Genomic DNA, 18,132 nt, shown 5'->3' with positions numbered 1-18,132 from the left:
ACGCTAACCTCTAGAACCTCTTTGTTTTGCCAGATTGACAGCGGCGCCGTATGGAAGCAAATTTATATGGACCTTGGCATTCCTATTTTGAACTCAGCGGCTTCCTACAATGTAAAAACGGCGTACAGAAAGTAAGCAATCTCCTTGCAATTGCAGCTGCATTTGTGGGTCTGGTTGCAAGAGGCAGAGAGGGAGGCAGGGCTTCTGCAGGCATCAAATTTGGCCAGCCGGCCTCTTGTTCAGCACCACTCAGCCAAATACCCTAAAGGGATTTAAATAGCAGCACAAGCGGAGAGAGAGAGAGAGAACAGTCTAGTGAGCAACATTGCACTCTGTTATAGATCTTTTTTTTTTTACTGTTGAGAAACCTCCTGGAACATTCTTCAGGCTTCAGGAAACCACAAAACTGCTGTGATTGGGCAGAATGTGGTGGGGCAGCACAGCCGTGGACATGCCCACCCATGACCCCTCCCCTTCCCAACACCTCCAGGCCCACCATTGGCCATTTGGAGGGGGCAGGTTGACATGACCATATATGTTCACCTTACCCAATAAATGTTTAACAAATTTTAAAGAGCCAGCTTGGTGCAGTGGTTAGGGGTGCAGACTTCTAATCTGGCAAGCCCGGTTTCATTCCACGCTCCCTCACATGCAGCCAGCTGGGTGACCATGAGCTCACCACAGCACTGATAAAGTTGTACTGTCAGGGCTGTCTCAGCCTCACCCACCTCACAGGGTGTCTGTTGTAGGGAGAGGAAAGGGAAGGTGAATGTAAGCCGCTTTGAGACTCCTTTGGGTAGAGAAAAGTGGCATATAAGAACCAACTCTCCTTCTTCAGTAATCTCAGGCCTCCCCTCCCTCACAGGGTGTCTGTTGTGGGGAGAGGAAAGGCAAATGTAAGCCGCTTTGAGACTCCTGTTAGAGAACCAACTCTTCTTCATCTAAAAATGTATAAAAAATTTATTAACTCCCTCCCATTCACGAAACTGTTCAGGGCCGTCGAGAAACCCCAGGGTTTCACAAACCCCAGGGTTTAACGAAAGTCTGGTTGAGAAAGCCTCTTATGGATGGAGTTGTGTGTGGCACATCAGCGATTTAAAAGGTCATCGGAAGAGCACTGATTTCCCTCTGTCTGGCAGTTTCACTGCTTGCTTGGCTTGCAGGCAGTTCATTCCTGCAGCAGCCAAACAAGGAAGCAGCTGCTCTCAAGCCCCTTTCAGTTACCACTTTGTACACCAAAATTTCAATTCTCATGGAGGATTCTTATGCACAAGCTTTTTCAAATGTCCTTCTCTCTGCGCAAGACCCTGGGCGGCTGCTGCCGGCCAGAGCATGAAATACTGACCTGGAAGGACTTGGGGAGAGGGCAGCCTCCTGTGTTCCTGGAATAGCAAGTAGAGCTTTCTTCGTCTAGGATATGTATAGTCTCTAAACCAAGGGTAGTCAACTTGTGGTCCTCCAGATGTCCAGGGACTACAATTCCCATGAGCCCCTGCAAGCGTTAGCAGGGAATTGTAGTCCATGGACATCTGGAGGACCACAAGTTGACTACCCCTGCTCTAAACCTCCAAGATGGGAGAAGCCATGGCTCCTTGGTAGAGCATCTGCTTGCCATGCAGAAGGTCCCAGGTTCAGTTCTCAGCATCTTCACTCAGCCTCAGGTCACCCAATAGATGATGGGAAAGACTGATCTTGATAGGCCAGTGGTCTGACTTGAGCTCATTATGGGTGAGAGGGGGGATAAAAATAATAATGGCAGCTTCCTGTGTTCTTATTTATTAGGGAGGGGCCTTGGCTCAGTGGTAGAATATCTGCTTGGCACGCAGAAGGTCCCAGGTTCAATCCCCGGCATGACCAGTTGAAAGGACCAGGCAGGAGGGATGGGAAAGACTGACCTTGACAGACCAATGAACTGATTTAGTAGAAGTAGCTTCCCGTGTTCATAATAATTACAAAGGTGCTGTGGCTCAGTGGAAGAGCCTGTACTTGGCATGCAGAAGGTCCCAGGTTCAATCCCCGGCATCTCCAGTTGAAAAGCCCAGACAGGAGTTGATGGGAAAGACTGACCAGGATAGAGCAATGATCAAACTTAGTATAAGCAGCTTCCTATTTTCACATTTTTTGGGAGGAGCAGTGGCTCAGTGGCAGAACCTTTGCTTGTCATGCAGAAGGTCCCAGCTTCAATCCCCGGCATCTCCAGTTGAAAGGACCCAAGTCGTAGGTGAACGCGAAAGACCTCCTCTGCCTGTGACCCCGAAGAGCTGCTGCCAGAGTAGACAATCCTGATCTTGATGGCACAAGACTCTCTTTCAGTAGAATCCAGCATTGCATGTTCTATGGAAAGATTTGGAAGGGGGCAGCCAGGTGACTAAACTTTTAAAAACGTCCGCAGGTATCTTTATGGTTTTGAGGAGTATTGCCGCTCTGCAAACATTCAGTTCCGGACGATCCACCACAATGACCCCAAAGTGATAGAAGTCATGCAGAAGTCAGAAGAAGCCATGGAGGAAAGCATGAAAGAAGAGCCCGAGATGTCCCCCGCAGACGTCCAGAACGAAGTGGAGGAGAACGATTGCAGCAGCGAGAGTGAAAAAGAAGAAACTGAGCAGAGGTCTCCTCGGGTGAGTATTTGCCAGTTCTGTCCACCCACCAGACTGTATGAGATCCTGACTCCCCATCCTCTTCTGTATCCAGCGCCAGTCTTTATTGACACAACTTGACTTCCTGCCCTTTGGTGCCTGTGTCCAGAAATGCTGCGTAAGTTTCTCTGACCCACCCAGTAAGAGCTTATTCTCCTGTGGCTTAGAATCATAGAGTTGGAAGGGACCTCCTGGGTCATCTAGTCCAACCCCTTGCACTGTGCAGGACACTCACAACCCCATCGCTCATCCACTGTCACCTGCCACCCCCTTGAACCTTCACAGAATCAGCCTCTCCGTCAGATGGCTCTCCAGCCTCTGTTTAGAAATCTCCAAGGATGGAGAACCCACCACCTCCCAGGGAAGCCTGTTCCACTGAGGAACCGCTTTGACTGTTAGGAAATTCTTCCGGAGGTTTAGATGGAATTTCTTTTGCATTAATTTCATCCCGTTGGTTCTAGTCCGTCCCTCTGGGGCAAGAGAAAACAACTGTGCTCCATTCTCTATATGGCAGCCAACCTTTCCTCCTACGTCTTGATCTCCAAACCCGTCACCATCTTTGTTGCCCTTCTCTGGACATGTTCCAGTTTGTCTACATCCTTCTTCAACTGGGGTGCCCAAAACTCCAAGTGAGGCCAAACCAGAGTAGAGTACAGCGGTACCATCACCTCCCGTGATCTAGATGCGATACTCCGTTTGATACAGCCCAAGATCCATTTGCCTTTTTGCCCACTGCTGACTCATGTTCAGTATATGGTCTACTAAGACTCCTAGATCCTTTTAGCAGATACTACTCCTATATTGGTGTAGATGGTTTTTCCTAGCTAAATGCAGAACTTTACATTTGTCCCTGTTGAATTTCTTTCTTTCTTTCTTTCTTTCTTTCTTTCTTTCTTTCTTTCTTTCTTTCTTTCTTTCTTTCTTTCTTTCTTTCTTTCTTTCTTTCTTTCTTTCTTTCTTTCTTTCTTTCTTTCATTCATTCCCAGTTCTCAAACCTATCAATATCATCCTGTCTTCTGATTCTGTCTTCTGGTGTGTTTGCTACCCTTCCTGGTGGAAGAGCTCCATTTTACAGGCCCTGTGGACCTGTGATAACTCCAGCAGGGCCTTCAGCTCTCCCAGGAGCTCATTCCACAAGGTCGGGACCAGGACCGAAAAGGCCCTGGCCCGGGTTGAAGCCAGGTGAACTTCCCTCCGGCCAGGGGCTTTTGTTTATAGCTTATGGCTATAGCTGCTTCATGGGTTATGGATAAGTGAGCATCTGCAGTAATAAGAGTTAACGCTTTGAGGTATCGGATAAGAAAAGTTCTCTTGATGGTTTGTCACATCAAAGAGATGTTCTTTGCATCTTATCCGACTGCTCTGCCCCCCCCCTTCCCTCTTTTTGGGACTATTAATGAGCGGATTAAATCAGGGGTAGTCAAACTGCGGCCCTCCAAATATCCATGGACTACAATTCCCAGAAGCCCCTGCCAGCATTTGCTGGCAGGGGCTCCTGGGAATTGTAGTCCATGCACATCTGAAGGGCCGCAGTTTGACTACCCCTGGATTAAATGGAGAGATCAGCCCCTTCGTCTACCCTGAGGTCTTAATAGTATTAGCGTTTTTTTTTGCCGCCAGATGATTGGATGTTTGTTTTAGTTTTCAGTAATCGGTTATTGGTTAGTTTTTAGTAGTCGACTGTGTTTTATTGAGGTTTTCAATGTATGCGGTTTTTATTGTAAGCCGCCACGAGCGCTTGCAGGAGTGGCAAGGGTATAAATATAATGAAAAAATAAAATAAATTAAAATTTGTTGGGGGTGGGGCGTGCTCTATTACATAACCCCATCTTAAAACAGCGTGTGCTTCTTTTGGTCGGTTCCCTCTTTTTAGGGGCGGAGGAGGCTCGCTCGGGACCTCGCCATCGCGAAAAAGGAGAGCGAAGACGAGAAGATGCAGGACAAGCTAAAGGACAGCAACAAGGAGAACAAAGAAGCGGAGGAAACGCCTAACAACGTGGAGAAGAGGGACAGCGAGGCGGCGCTCGGGAGCAGAAGGGCCATGCCAAAGCCGAAGGAGAAGCGAGTGAAAAAAGAGGAAGAGTCCGACAGGGAATCCGATGAAGAAGAGGAGAGGAGGCAAGGAAATTCCCCTTTTTTGTTTCTATTGTTGTTTGTTGTTATGTGCGAAGTCGTGTCCGACCCATCGCGACCCCATGGACAATGATCCTCCAGGCCTTCCTGTCCTCTACCATTCCCCGGAGTCCATTTAAGTTTGCACCTACTGCTGCAGTGACTCCATCCAGCCACCTCATTCTCTGTCGTCCCCTTCTTCTTTTGCCCTCGATCGCTCCCAGCATTAGGCTCTTCTCCAGGGAGTCCTTCCTTCTCATGAGGTGGCCAAAGTATTTGAGTTTCATCTTCAGGATCTGGCCTTCTAAAGAGCAGTCAGGGCTGATCTCCTCTAGGACTGACCGGTTTGTTCGCCTTGCAGTCCAAGGGACTCGCAAGAGTCTTCTCCAGCACCAGAGTTCAAAAGCCTCAATTCTTTGACGCTCGGCCTTCCTTATGGTCCAACTTTCGCAGCCATACATTGCAACTGGGAATACCATAGCCTTGACTAAACGCACTTTTGTTGGTAGGGTGATGTCTCTGCTTTTTAGGATGCTGTCTAGATTTGCCATAGCTTTCCTCCCTAGGAGCAAGCGTCTTTTAATTTCTTTGCTGCAGTCCCCATCTGCAGTGATCTTGGAGCCGAGGAAAATAAAATCTGTCACTATCTCCATTTCTTCCCCATCTATTTGCCAGGAATTGAGAGGGCCGGCTGCCATGATCTTTGTTTTCTTGATGTTGAGTTTCAAGCCAACTTTTGCACTCTCCTCCTTCACCCGCATCAACAGGCTCTTTAGTTCCTCTTCACTTTCTGCCATTAGAGTGGTATCATCTGCATATCTGAGGTTGTTGATATTTCTCCCTGCAATCTTGATCCCAATTTGTGACTCCTCTAATCCCGCCTTTCTCATGATGTGCTCCGCATACAAGTTAAATAGGCAAGGCGACAGTATACAGCCTTGCCGAACTCCTTTCTCAATTTTGAACCAATCCGTGATTCCATGTTCAGTTCTCACTGTTGCTTCTTGACCTGCATATAAATTTCTCAAGAGACAAATAAGATGCTCTGGTATTCCCATCTCTTTAAGAACTTGCCACAATTTGTTGTGCTCCACACAATCAAAGGCTTTAGCATAGTCAATGAAGCAGAAGTAGATGTTCTTCTGGAACTCCCTAGCTTTTTCCATGATCCAGCGTATGTTGGCAATTTGATCTCTAGTTCCTCTACCTCTTCGAAATCCTGCCTGTACTTCTGGAAGTTCTCGGTCCACATATTGCTGGAGCCTAGCTTGTAGGATTTTGAGCATAACTTTGCTAGCATGAGAAATGAGTGCAATGTTGCGGTAGTTTGAACATTCTTTGGCATTGCCCTTCTTTGGGATTGGAATGTAAACTGACCTTTTCCAATCCTGTGGCCATTGCTGAGTTTTCCAAATTTGCTGGCATATTTAGCACTTTTACTGCATCGTCCTTTAAGATTTTGAATAGTTCAACTGGAATGCTGTCACCACCACTATTTGTTTCTATAGTTCTAAGCAATTTTTTTAAATTGATAGTCTACTTGTATGCCTATAGTGCCCTTCCGCGGTTTGGTAAGAGTGGTTAGGAGTGTGGAGCCAGCTTGGTGTAGTGGTTAGGAGTATGGACTTCTAATCTGGAGAGCTGAGTTTGATTCCCTGCTCCTCCTCCACATGCAGCCAGCTGGGTGACCTTGGGCTAGTCACAGCACTGATAAAGCTGTTCTGACTGAGCAGGAATATCAGGGCTCTCAGCCTCACCCACCTCACAGGGTGTCTGTTGTGGGGAGAGGAAAGGGAAGGCGAATGTAAGCCGCTTTGAGCCTCCTTCTCCTTTAGAGAAAAGCAGCATATAAGAACCAACTCTTCTTCTGTAATATCAGGGCTCTCTCAGCCTCACCTCCCTCACAGGGTGTCTGTTGTGGGGAGAGGAAAGGGAAGGCGAATGGAAGCCGCTTTGAGCCTCCTTCGGGTAGGGAAAAGTGGCATCTAAGAACCAACTCTTCTTCTTCTTCAGTAATATCAGGGCTCTCTCAGTCTCACCCACCCCACAGGGTGTCTGTTGTGGGGAGAGGAAAGGGAAGGTGACTGTAAGCCACTTTGAGCCTCCTTCGAGTAGAGAAAAGTGGCATATAAGAACCAACTCTTCTTCTTCAGTAATATCAGGGCTCTCTCAGTCTCACCCACCCCACAGGGTGTCTGTTGTGGGGAGAGGAAAGGGAAGGTGACTGTAAGCCACTTTGAGACTCCTCTGGGTAGAGAAAAGCTGCATATAAGAACCAACTCTTCTTCAGTAATATCAGGGTTCTCTCAGTCTCACCCACCCCACAGGGTGTCTGTTGTGGGGAGAGGAAAGGGAAGGTGACTGTAAGCCACTTTGAGTATCCTTCGAGTAGAGAAAAGTGGCATATAAGAACCAACTCTTCTTCTTCAGTAATCTCAGGGCTCTCTCAGCCTCCCCTCCCTCACAGGGTGTCTGTTGTGGGGAGAGGAAAGGGAAGGCGACTGTAAGCCACTTTGAGACTCCTCTGGGTAGAGAAAAGCGGCATATAAGAACCAACTCTTCTTCTTTTTCTTCTTCTTCCAGAGAGCTCAGGGCGGCTCACCACAGTCATAAATTACATAAAATCTCATAAACTCAATAAAATCGACAGCCTTCCGAATTCGTTACCCTAAGATCAAATCTCAAAGATATTATCGTTATGTGACTTGGGGGTTTTATCTGCCCCTTTCTTTCCTCCCTCCCTTTTTTTGGGGGGGTAGAATTGGGAATTATTTGTTTTTCTCACCGCGTATTATTTTCTTTCTATTTGTTTTATTGTTATGTCTGTGGTTTTAAGGGGAATTTTATTGGGGTTTTTTATACAGACGTTTCTAACCCCGCCACGAGCCATTGGGGAGTGGCGGGTAAGAAATCTAATAAATAAATATAATAATAACAATAGTAGTAATAATAAAAATAATAATAGTAGGCAAGCCGCCTCTTTCTCTCTTGAGAGAGGGGAACAACTAGGGCATCCCTGATGGCCGGTGTTAAATCGGGCGCTTTAATTTTGATGGTATCTCTTGGCGTCAACCCGAGGCCCACGTTACAGGCCCGGCAGAACTGTGTTTCCCTCAGTCCGTTACACGCTGCCAATGTTACGGGGCTTGATATAGGGGGTATCCTATGAAAACCGTCCTTTCGATGTGAGCCAGACAGCATCCTTGTCACCTGGTAGGGCCTGTGTTCAAAACTGGGCGGAGGTATGCATGGAGCTTTCGCCTTTTCAAAACCGTCATTTTTGGGATTGTGGACAGCACTTGGGAGCACAGCGGGCAGGCTCAGGAGGCCTCATAAAGCAGAGCTTCACTATAATCTTGGGGATAGATTTGTGTGGGTCGCCATGCTGGTCTGAAGCAGCGGAACAAACGTAGAGCCCTGGGACACCTTTGAGACCCACACATTTTTATTCAGGGTATGAGCTTTCGTGTGCACACACACTTAGAATCATAGAGTAATAGAGATGGAAGGGACCTCATGGGTCATCTAGTCAGGTACAGTGACCTGTCCGTGCACACGAAAGCTCACACCGTGAATAAAAGTTGGTTCGTCTTAAAGGCACCCCTGGACTCAAACCACTAAGAGTATTTTCAAAATTTGTGCAGAATAAAGTAAAAGGTCTCTTCATTCTGTGTTGCTTTATTGTAGCGTAGAATCTAACCAGAACGGTTTTTAGATATATCCCGTTTTCAAAGGGTAATTTTCTTCCGTGGCTGTCCTCTCACTTGTAAGTACAATGGTCATCTAAATAGATAATTCAGCACCTCTGTTAAATCTATTAAATCGTTTAAAGTAGCGATCCCCAACCTGTGGACCACATGTGGTCCTTCGACTAATTGGAGGTGGGCCCCGAAGGACGCCTTCTCTCCCCCCCCCCCCGGTCCTTTACTTCATCCCCCCCAGCCCTTTACAATACACTTTATTGTTGTGGCGTGTCTGTATCTTATTTTGAAGGGATGTTTAAACATTACCATAGCGATCAGAGAGCGCTAGGGCAGTGGTTGAGAGCAGAGGAGTAAACTACCCCCCCCCACCGGGCCTCAGTAAAGGGCGTTGAGTGGTCCCCAGTGATAAAAAGGTTGGGGACCACTGGTTTAAAGCATACACCAGCTTTTGGCTCTGCACTGTAGGGATGCTTGTAATCCAGGTGATATGGCTATATATGGTCCTGTTATCACTTGTAAACCAGGTGATATGGCTATATATGGTCATGTTGACCTGCCCCCTCCCCCACTCCCAAAATGGCCAGTGATGGCCCTGGAAGGGGGTAGGGAGGGGCCCTAGCCAAACAAATCCCTGCTGTTCTGCTGATGTCTGGTGGGAGTGCCTGCGTGATGTCACTTCTGGTGGCTTGTGACTTCCGGGGGTGTGGCAGGAAGGTGTGGCCTGCTGACCTCACTTGAGAAACGCTGTAATGGAAGGAATTCTTGGAGGGAAGCCTTCTGATGCCAGGGAAAGGTGCTGCCCTTAGCTGAACAGAGCATAAATTGGTTTGCAGGCATTACATACAGTCTAAATGATGTAACCTTTCATGTGTGCCATTTCTGTTGGAAGAAGTCTATTTGTCATTTTCTGAATGTGATGTGTATCGCAGTCGTGACAAACTAGTATATTTGGCATGTCTGGGGGAGTGGGGAAAGCTGGTCTCTCAAACCGTAGCTTGTGGCAGATCAAGAGGGTGGTCCTGTCTGTTGCAGTAGAAAAGAGCAAGAGTCCGGCAGCACCTGAAGGACCGACACAATTTGTGGCGGGGAGGAGCTCTCGTGAGCGGCTGCTCACTTCTTCAGATACAGCGAGGGTGCGAGTCCATTTGTCCTTATATAACAAGCTTGTATTTCCATGGTGGATATTCATTCTGTACTGCTAAACGCGGTGCCTTCCATAGAGTTAGTTCAAGATGGGCGGCCACGTTAGATGGTAACCGTAGCAAGGAGCGGGAGTCCAGGAGCGCCTTAAAGACCAACAAAAATTTGGCCGAGGGGAGTGCTTTCGTGAGTCATGGTTTATTTCTTCAGAGACTGCTAGAATCCTAGAGTTGGAAGGGATCTCCCGGGTCATCTAGTCCAACCTCCTGCACTATGCAGGAATGAAATGAAGAAATGACTCACAAGAGCCCCTACCCTGCCACAAATCTTGTTAGTCTTTCATGTGCTCCTGGAGTCTTGCTCTTCAATCCTGCTCAGGTCCATAACCTTGGCAGTAAAACGTAGTAGCAGAGTTGCTGGGAGGCTGATGGGAAATTTGAACCCAGGACTTGTTGGTTCGCCCTCTTATGCTCTTTTCTGATGATCGCCCTGGACCGAATGAGCATGGGGGTAGGGGTGAGAGGAGGGAGTTCAGAATAATCAGCTGAGATGGCTGCCCCTCGACCTTTCTGTAGGCTAGGACCCAAACCTAGGTTTTGCACTGCTGCAGAAGATGATGCTTTTCAGTAGTTCAGGCTTTCCCAACGAGGGTTTCATGAAACCCTGGGGTGTCTTGACGGCCCTGGGAGGGTTTCCTGAATGCATTGAGAGGTAATTAATTGTTTATTTATTTTTTAGGAATTAGTTAAACACTTATCAGGTGATATGCCCATATAGGGTCGTGTCGATCCACCCACCACTCTCAAAATGGCCAATGATGGGCCTGGAAGGGGTAGAAAGAGGAGGAGCCCCAGGTGGGCGTGTCCATAGCTTCCCACCCATATTCTGCATGATGGTGCCACTTCTGGGGTTTCTCGAAAGCCTGGAGAATGTTTCAGGGGGTTCTCCATGGTAAAAAAGTTGGAAAAGGTTGCCCTAGTTAATTCTGGCTGCATTTCCCCTCTCCGGGCTCTCAGGTTTTACAACCTCGGGGGCATTTTTGGAGGGGAGGGGAAATGGAATAGTGCAGTGGGAATGGGGAATTGGTGAATGTAAGGGTACTTCTAAGTAGAAAGTTGCTTGTTTCCTGCATTCATTGTCCCATGCGATAAACCACACGCCTGCACGTGTGTGTAACGAGAAGGGAGTCCTGTGGCAAACCATACATGTATGCTTGTTACCCCGGAACGTTTGTGAAACTCGGAAGTGATCATGGGCACAAGAATCATATGTGGACAAAGTAGCTCTCGTGGCATTGGTGCCTCCTTTCACTGGCTTTCTTTTGTAACATAGCACAGAAATACACTTTGATTTTTGGTCTTGTTTGCCTGGTCATCCTTTGGAGCAGACTGCTGTTCCGCAGCCAACCCTGTTAAAGTTTTGACAAATGTGGGATGCACTGGGCACTGAAGGAATTCTCGAACTGGGTTGGAAGCTTTTTTGTAAGCATTATATAACTGTTAGGGTCATGCCTCTCAACCTGGAGGTTGGGACCCCTTTGGGGGTCAAACGATCCTTTGACGGGGGTCGTGGCAGGGCAAGCAGCTTGGCCAGGGGGGCGCCATCCGCACAACAGCCTTGCGGGGTAGATTGAGATAGAGCGTTTGTCTGTTTGGAGCAGCGGAAAAGAGTGAGATCGGCATGGTGGGACAAGAGGCAGAGCTGAACTGAGAAACCCTGGGGAAAACCCAATTTATATCCAGTCATGAACAATGGATCTTCACGCCATGGGTCAGTTTTGGTTTAATTTCTGTGAAAGAACCCTTGCCTAATTTTATGGTTGGGGGTCACCACAACACGAGGAACCGTATTAAAGGGTCGCGGCATTAGGAAGGTGGAGAACCACTGCGTTAGGGGGAAGTACCCCGCCGTAGCAAACAGAAGCGATGGGCAAGAAAGGGTTGGCCACAGGTTGCCATGGAATTGTCTCGGGAGCTTTCCATTGGCCGCTTCCAGTGTCACGGTGGGACTGATGAGGCTTGCCTGATGGATGGCTCCGAAAGCACAGGTTGGCCAGAATTCCATTGCTGAGTCATTCCCTTCCAAAGCTCAGACTTCAAAGCAGCACTGCAGGCAAAGACAAGCCTCACAGGAAGTGAGGAGAGCTCTCCCCCCCCCCTCCCCAGCCGCTCCCCACACCTGTCCTCTAATGCATCCTGGATCCACCTTGCTCTGCAGGGAAGAGCTTGAGAACCGGGGAGAATCGGAAGGAGAGGAGGGCGAGGACGACGCAGAGCCGTGCCTGACGGGAACCAAAGTGAAAGTAAAATACGGCCGTGGGAAAACGCAGAAGATTTACGAGGCGAGCATCAAGAGCACAGAGAACGATGACGGCGAGATTTTGTATTTGGTGCATTACTACGGCTGGAATGTGAGGTAAGGCGAAGGAAGCCAACTGCTTGATTAAGCTGCCTGTTCTTAGCGCAGGTTGTTATTTGTGGCCTCCCCCCCCACACACACACACATACACACACACAATTTGTCTTGGGCTTTGTCTTCTCTCATTGGCTGCCCTGTGTTCCTGGAACCAGCCCCCCAGAAGAGGTGGGGAGGGGGGGGGGCTCTGCTTTTCCTGTCTTCCCACTGAGGCTGCAAAACGGAGCTGCTCCAGAGGAATTTGGGGTTCGCCTGAGCCCAGACTAAGGGAGAGTACCCTGCTAGTGGGGAGATATTTTGTTTTTTATATATTTTTTATTTTTATGCTTATCCGTTTATACTGCTTTTATGTTGTTGGTCCCTGCCTGCCTTGGGTCCCGGAATGTCCAGGAGAAAGGCTGGCAGATGAAAATTGCAAATGAAGCAAATATTAAATTGCAAATGATGCAAATATTAAAACCGCTTCTTTGTTGTATGCATGCTGCTGGTTCTTAAAGAGGCATGGGCGCCATTTCTGCTGACCATCTTCCAAGCCCCTTCCAAGCCCCTGTTGCTCAGCCCTGGCTACATCAGGAGCTGATTCACACAGCCGATATCAGAAGAATCGGTCACCAGGGAGAGCTCTAACTCTCTTCCATTGGCATGTACCAAAATGCTCTTGTGGCAGGGCTATGCTGTGTTGAGGGTTGTCGATTGGCAGCCTATGGACCATGAAATCACTTGAAACTCCAGCGGCCTTCTGTGTGTGTAAAGTGTTGTCAGTTCACTTCTGACTTAGAATCATAAGGTTGGAAAGGGCCACAGGGGTCCTCTATTATCCAAAAGCATCCATGATAAATAATCTATCCAGCTGCCGCTTGAAGACCAGCAGTGAGAGGGAGCTCACCACCTCCTTAGGCAGTCTAATCCTACTGCTGAACTACCCTTAACTGCAGAATTTTTTCCCCCTGATATCTATCCGGGACTGTTCTACACGAAGTTTAATTCCATTACTGCAGGTCCTCTCCTCTGCTGCCAACAAGAACCTTTCTCTTTCCAAGGGACACATCCTTCAAGAGAGCCATCCTGTCCCCAGTTTGGTGTAGTGGTTAGGAGTGCGGACTTCTAATCTGGCATGCCGGGTTCGATTCTGCGCTCCCCCCTCATGCAACCAGCTGGGTGACCTTGGGAATATCAGGGCTCTCTCAGCCTCACCCACCCCACAGGGTGTCTGTTGTGGGGAGAGGAAAGGGAAGGAGACTAAGCCGCTTTGAGCCTCCTTCGGGTAGGGAAAAGCGGCATATAAGAACCAACTCTTCTTCTTCTTCTCTCAGCCTCTTCATCTCCAGGCTGAACATCCCCTAGTCCCTCAGCCTTTCCCCCTAGGGCTTCGTCATCCTCATCCCTCTCCTCTGAACCCTCTCAATTTTGTCCACGTCCTTTTTGAAGGGAGGCCTCCAGAACTGCACACAAGACTTCAGGTGGTTTCTGACCCATGCAGTCTACAGCGGGACTGGACATCTTGTGATTTTGATGTGATGCCTCTGTTGATACAGCCCAAGACTGCATTGGCCGTCTTTACCGCCACGTTGCACTGTCTGTTCCTACTTATCTTACAGTCCACAAGGACCCCAAGATCCACTGTCTCTTACCTTGAAAGCCCAGCAGGGTCATCATAAGTTGGCTGTGACTTGAAAGCCCTTTTCACCACCCCCATTCACTTTTAAGCCAAAGCCCCTGTTGACAGGGAGAATAATTTGTTTGTCTTCCACAGGTATGACGAATGGGTGAAAGCCGATAGGATTATTTGGCCTGTGGAGAAGGGAGGATCGAAGAAGAAGCAGAAGAAAAAAGCAAAGGTAAGGAGCACTGTTAATCTTTAATGTTTTTGCTATTTCTAAAGGAGTTCTTGTGTCTTCACGCTTCCATGGAGTCATAGAGTTGGAAGGGGACCTTCTGGGTCATCTAGTCCAACCCTCTGCAGAATGCTGGAAATTCACAACTACCTGCCCACCCAGAGTGACCCCAATTCCATGACAGGTAACAAAAAGGGAAACAAAAAACCAGCCTGAAACACAGGCGAGAACCAAAAAGGTTAGGGATAGAATTAATTTTAGAAAAATCTAAACTGTGTATTACAGGAACTCAGATGTTTAAAAACATTAAGTGCGTATACCAATAATGCCAAATAATTTTTTGACCAATTTTCAACCGGGGGGGGGGGGGTTAAAAAACATATTCAGTCTGTTCTGGCTAGTTCTGGCCGTGCAAGGTGTTCATAATAGCAGGATCCTTAGTATTTGTTCCTCCCCTGGACATTGGGGGGATCCTGCTGTGTGCCCCTCTAAAGACAGGTCCAAAATGAGAAATGTTATCCCTAACATTTTTGGTTCTCACCCCAATTCCATGTCCAGATGATGCCCTCCCCACCCCCAAAACAAAACACCAGAATTCCTGGCCTGGAGGAAATTCGTCTCCCGGCCCTAAAGTAGCGACCGGCATTTCCCTGGGCCTGCAAGAAAGGGCCACAAGAGCCAAGCATGGACACAGTCCCTTCTGCCCACCCACTCACAGTCTTCCCTTCCAGTTTGCTCCCTTTCTTAGCTAAGTGTTTGCGAGAAGGTCTGAGGTGGTAAGAAGCCACGAAAAGGTGTCTAAAAAAACAACTTCTCCGTTGTTTGTCCAGAGTAAAGAAGATGCGGAAAAAGACGAAAAGAAAGAGGAGGAGAAACAAAGAGCAAAACGGGGACGCCCTCCCCTGAAGTCCACCCTCCTGTCAAACCTGGCCTGTGGCCTGCCCAAGACACCCAACAGCGAAAGCAAACCCGGATCCCGGAGCGTGCGCAGCGGCCTGCCCGATTGCTGCCCCTTGCCCAATGGGACGGAAGGTACTTCTGGGTCTGAACCCCACGGTGCTGGTGGGCACGAGGGCTGAGGATGCGCGGTAGGGCGAAAAGCCTTTGCCACGTGGCGCGCATGCAAACGACAGCATACGGCAGACTTTCTCAGCCAGGAGTTCGGGAAACCCTGGGGCTTCCTGAGGGCCCTGGAAGGGTTTCCCAAATGGGTGGGGGTTAATTAGTTTTTTATAAATGTTTTTGATTTGTTAAATCTTTATCGGGTCATGTCGACCCACCCTTCTACTTCCAAACTGGCCGATGGGGGACCTAAGGGGTGGGAAGGGGAGGGGTCCCGGGTGTACATTTCTGCATCTGTGCTTCCCAACCGTTTTCTTTTGTTTCTTCAATTCCAATATTTTATTGCGATATCAAACAATATATCCATTGTTGTTAGGTGCGAAGTTGTGTCTGATGCATTGCGACCCCCTGGACAATGATCCTCCAGGCCTTCCTGTCCTCCATCATTCCCCGGAGTCCATTTAAGTTTGCACCGACTGCTTCAGTGACTCCATCCAGCCACCTCATTCTCTGTTGTCCCCTTCTTCTTTTGCCCTCGATCGCTCCCAGCATTAGGCTCTTCTCCAGGGAGTCCTTCCTTCTCATGAGGTGGCTAAAGTATTTGAGCTTCATCTTCAGGATCTGGCCTTCTAAGGAGCAGGCAGGGCTGATCTCCTCTAGGACTGACCGGTTTGTTCGCCTTGCAGTCCAAGGGACTCGCAAGAGTCTTCTCCAGCACCAGAGTTCAAAAGCCTCAATTCTTTGACGCTCGGCCTTCCTTATGGTCCAACTTTCGCAGCCATACATTGCAACTGGGAAGACCACAGCCTTGACTAGGCGCACTTCAGTTGGCAGGGTGATGTCTCTGCTTTTTCAAAAGCCTCAATTCTTTGACGGCATACCCATTATTAATTCATCAGTTCACTAACCTAACATTCAATCACATATAAATACAAATATACACTCAAGACTTCACTCCTAACCCTAACAAATGAAATAGCAAAGCCTAAATCTGTGACATAACCTTAGACTTAAGCCCTGCTGTTCCCATGTTAGATTTTACAAATCTTCACAAACTCTGGATAGTTTTTTTTTCATATAGTTCCAAAACAATGTCCATTGCTTAACATGTTTCCCAAGAGATGGATCTTTGCAGACGGGAGAAATCTGGCGACCTCAGCCCAGTCCACCAACTTCCTTAACCACTCTTTTGGTTGAGGGAATATCAGGGCTCCTCCATTTAGAAGCTAAAACAATTCTAGCTGCAGAAGTCACATTCATAAATAAAACTCTTAAGATCCTTATGGACCCTGCCCTCCACCTGCCCACCAACCATATTCTTCAGGATGGCGCCATGTCTGAGGTTTACCAAAGCCTCAAGAATGTTTCAGAATCATAGAATCATAGAGTTGGAAGGGGCCATACAGGCCATAGAATCATAGAGTTGGAAGGGGCTATACAGGCCATAGAATCATAGAGTTGGAAGGGGCCATACAGGCCATAGAATCATAGAGTTGGAAGGGGCCATACAGGCCATCTAGTCCAACTCCCTGCTCAACGCAGGATCAGCCCTAAGCATCCTAAAGCATCCAAGAAAAGTGTGTATCCAGCCTTTGCTTGAAGACTGCCAGTGAGGGGGAGCTCACCACCTCCTTAGGCAGCCTATTCAGTTCAGGGGTTTCTCAGTGGTGAAAAAGTTGAGAAAAGCTGTCACACTAACAAGATTTGTGATGGGGAGGAGCTTTCGTGAGTCACTGCTCCCTTCTTCAGATATTTTGAAACATTGAAAACAGTGTGAGTCTCCTGCCTGCTAGCAAAGCCCCCGTGAACAATTGCATTTTGGATAGCCTGTGGAAATTGAGAGCCTGAGCGCCTTCCGGACCACTTTGGGCAGCCCATTCCAGAATTTCTCAGCCAGGATTTCATAGAATCATAGAGTTGGAAGGGACCTCCTGGGTCATCTAGTCAGGTACACAACGCTCTTGCTCATCCACTATCACCTTGCCACCCCCTTGAACCTTCACAGAATCAGCCTCTCTGTCAGATGGCTCTCCAGCCTTCCTGATGTTGAGACGGAATTTAGAATCACAGAGTTGGAAGGGGTCATCTAGTCCAACCCGTTGCACTCTGCAGGACACTCCCAACCCCATTGCTCATCTACTGTCACCTGCCACCCCCTTGAATCTTCACAGAATCAGCCTCTCCGTCAGATGGCTCTCCAGCCTCTGCTTAAAAATTTCCAAAGATGGAGAACCCACCACCTCCCAAGGAAGCCTGTTCCACTGAGAAACCGCTCTAACTGTCAGGAACTTCTTCCGGAGGTTTAGATTGAATTTTGAATCATAAAGCTGGAAGGGACCTCCAGGGTCATCTAGTCCAACCCCCTGCACTGTTCAGGACACTCCCAACCCTATCGCACCTCCACTGTCACCTGCCACCCCCTTGAATCTTCACAGAATCAGCCTCTCCGTCAGATGGCTCTCCAGCCTCTGCTTAAAAATTTCCAAAGATGGAGAACCCACCACCTCCCAAGGAAGCCTGTTCCACTGAGAAACCGCTCTAACTGTCAGGAACTTCTTCCGGAGGTTTAGATTGAATTTTGAATCATAAAGCTGGAAGGGACCTCCAGGGTCATCTAGTCCAACCCCCTGCACTGTTCAGGACACTCACAACCCTCTCGCTCCTCCACTGTCACCTGCCACCCCCTTGAACCTTCACAGAATCAGCCTCTCCGTCAGATGACTCTGGAGTTTCTAGATGGCCCTGGGAGGGTTTCCCGAATGGGTGGGATTTAATTTATTTCTATACGTTTTTATTTGTTAAACATTTATCAGGTTATGGTCATGTCTACCCACCCTCCTATCAAAATGGCCAGTGATGGGTCTGGAGGGGAGTGTCCATCTTCTGCACGATTGCACAACTTCTGAGGTTTCTCGAAGCCAGGACAATATTTCAGGGGCTTCCCAGTGGTAAAAAAGTTGAGAAAGGCTGATGTACGGGATAAGCGGTGTCCTTCGTGTTCTCGTTTAGAGCCACCGAAACGATCCCCTTCCTTTCCTTTCCTTTTTTAGGAATGTCTCGCAGGCACACGAGACGCAGCTCCGGAATGCTGGATTCGGACAGAGGGTCAAATGGTGAGTAGCGCCTTTGCGTTCCCCCGCCCCCAATAAGTCTCAATTTTGCAAAGACCTTGAAAAAGAGGAGACCAGCACAAGAATACAAAGAGCTGCCTGATACTGAATTAGA

The 18,132-nt window shown here is 48.3% G+C and overlaps 1 protein-coding gene across 1 annotated transcript in view; it reads left to right on the top strand.

Moving 5' to 3' along the window:
* The window catches only part of ARID4A (AT-rich interaction domain 4A), a 98,777-nt gene that overhangs the window by 66,440 nt on the left and 14,205 nt on the right, over positions 1 to 18,132 (top strand). The window contains exons 14-20 of the mRNA XM_077323977.1: positions 34 to 131; positions 2,393 to 2,621; positions 4,513 to 4,757; positions 11,813 to 12,010; positions 13,764 to 13,848; positions 14,676 to 14,877; positions 17,958 to 18,020. Coding sequence (XP_077180092.1) covers positions 34 to 131; positions 2,393 to 2,621; positions 4,513 to 4,757; positions 11,813 to 12,010; positions 13,764 to 13,848; positions 14,676 to 14,877; positions 17,958 to 18,020 — 1,120 coding nt within the window. The remainder of the gene's footprint in view (positions 1 to 33; positions 132 to 2,392; positions 2,622 to 4,512; positions 4,758 to 11,812; positions 12,011 to 13,763; positions 13,849 to 14,675; positions 14,878 to 17,957; positions 18,021 to 18,132) is intronic.

The sequence above is a fragment of the Paroedura picta genome, chromosome 2, assembly GCF_049243985.1.
Source record: "Paroedura picta isolate Pp20150507F chromosome 2, Ppicta_v3.0, whole genome shotgun sequence".
NCBI classification, from domain to species: domain Eukaryota; kingdom Metazoa; phylum Chordata; class Lepidosauria; order Squamata; family Gekkonidae; genus Paroedura; species Paroedura picta.
This window is presented reverse-complemented; position numbering and strand designations above follow the sequence as displayed.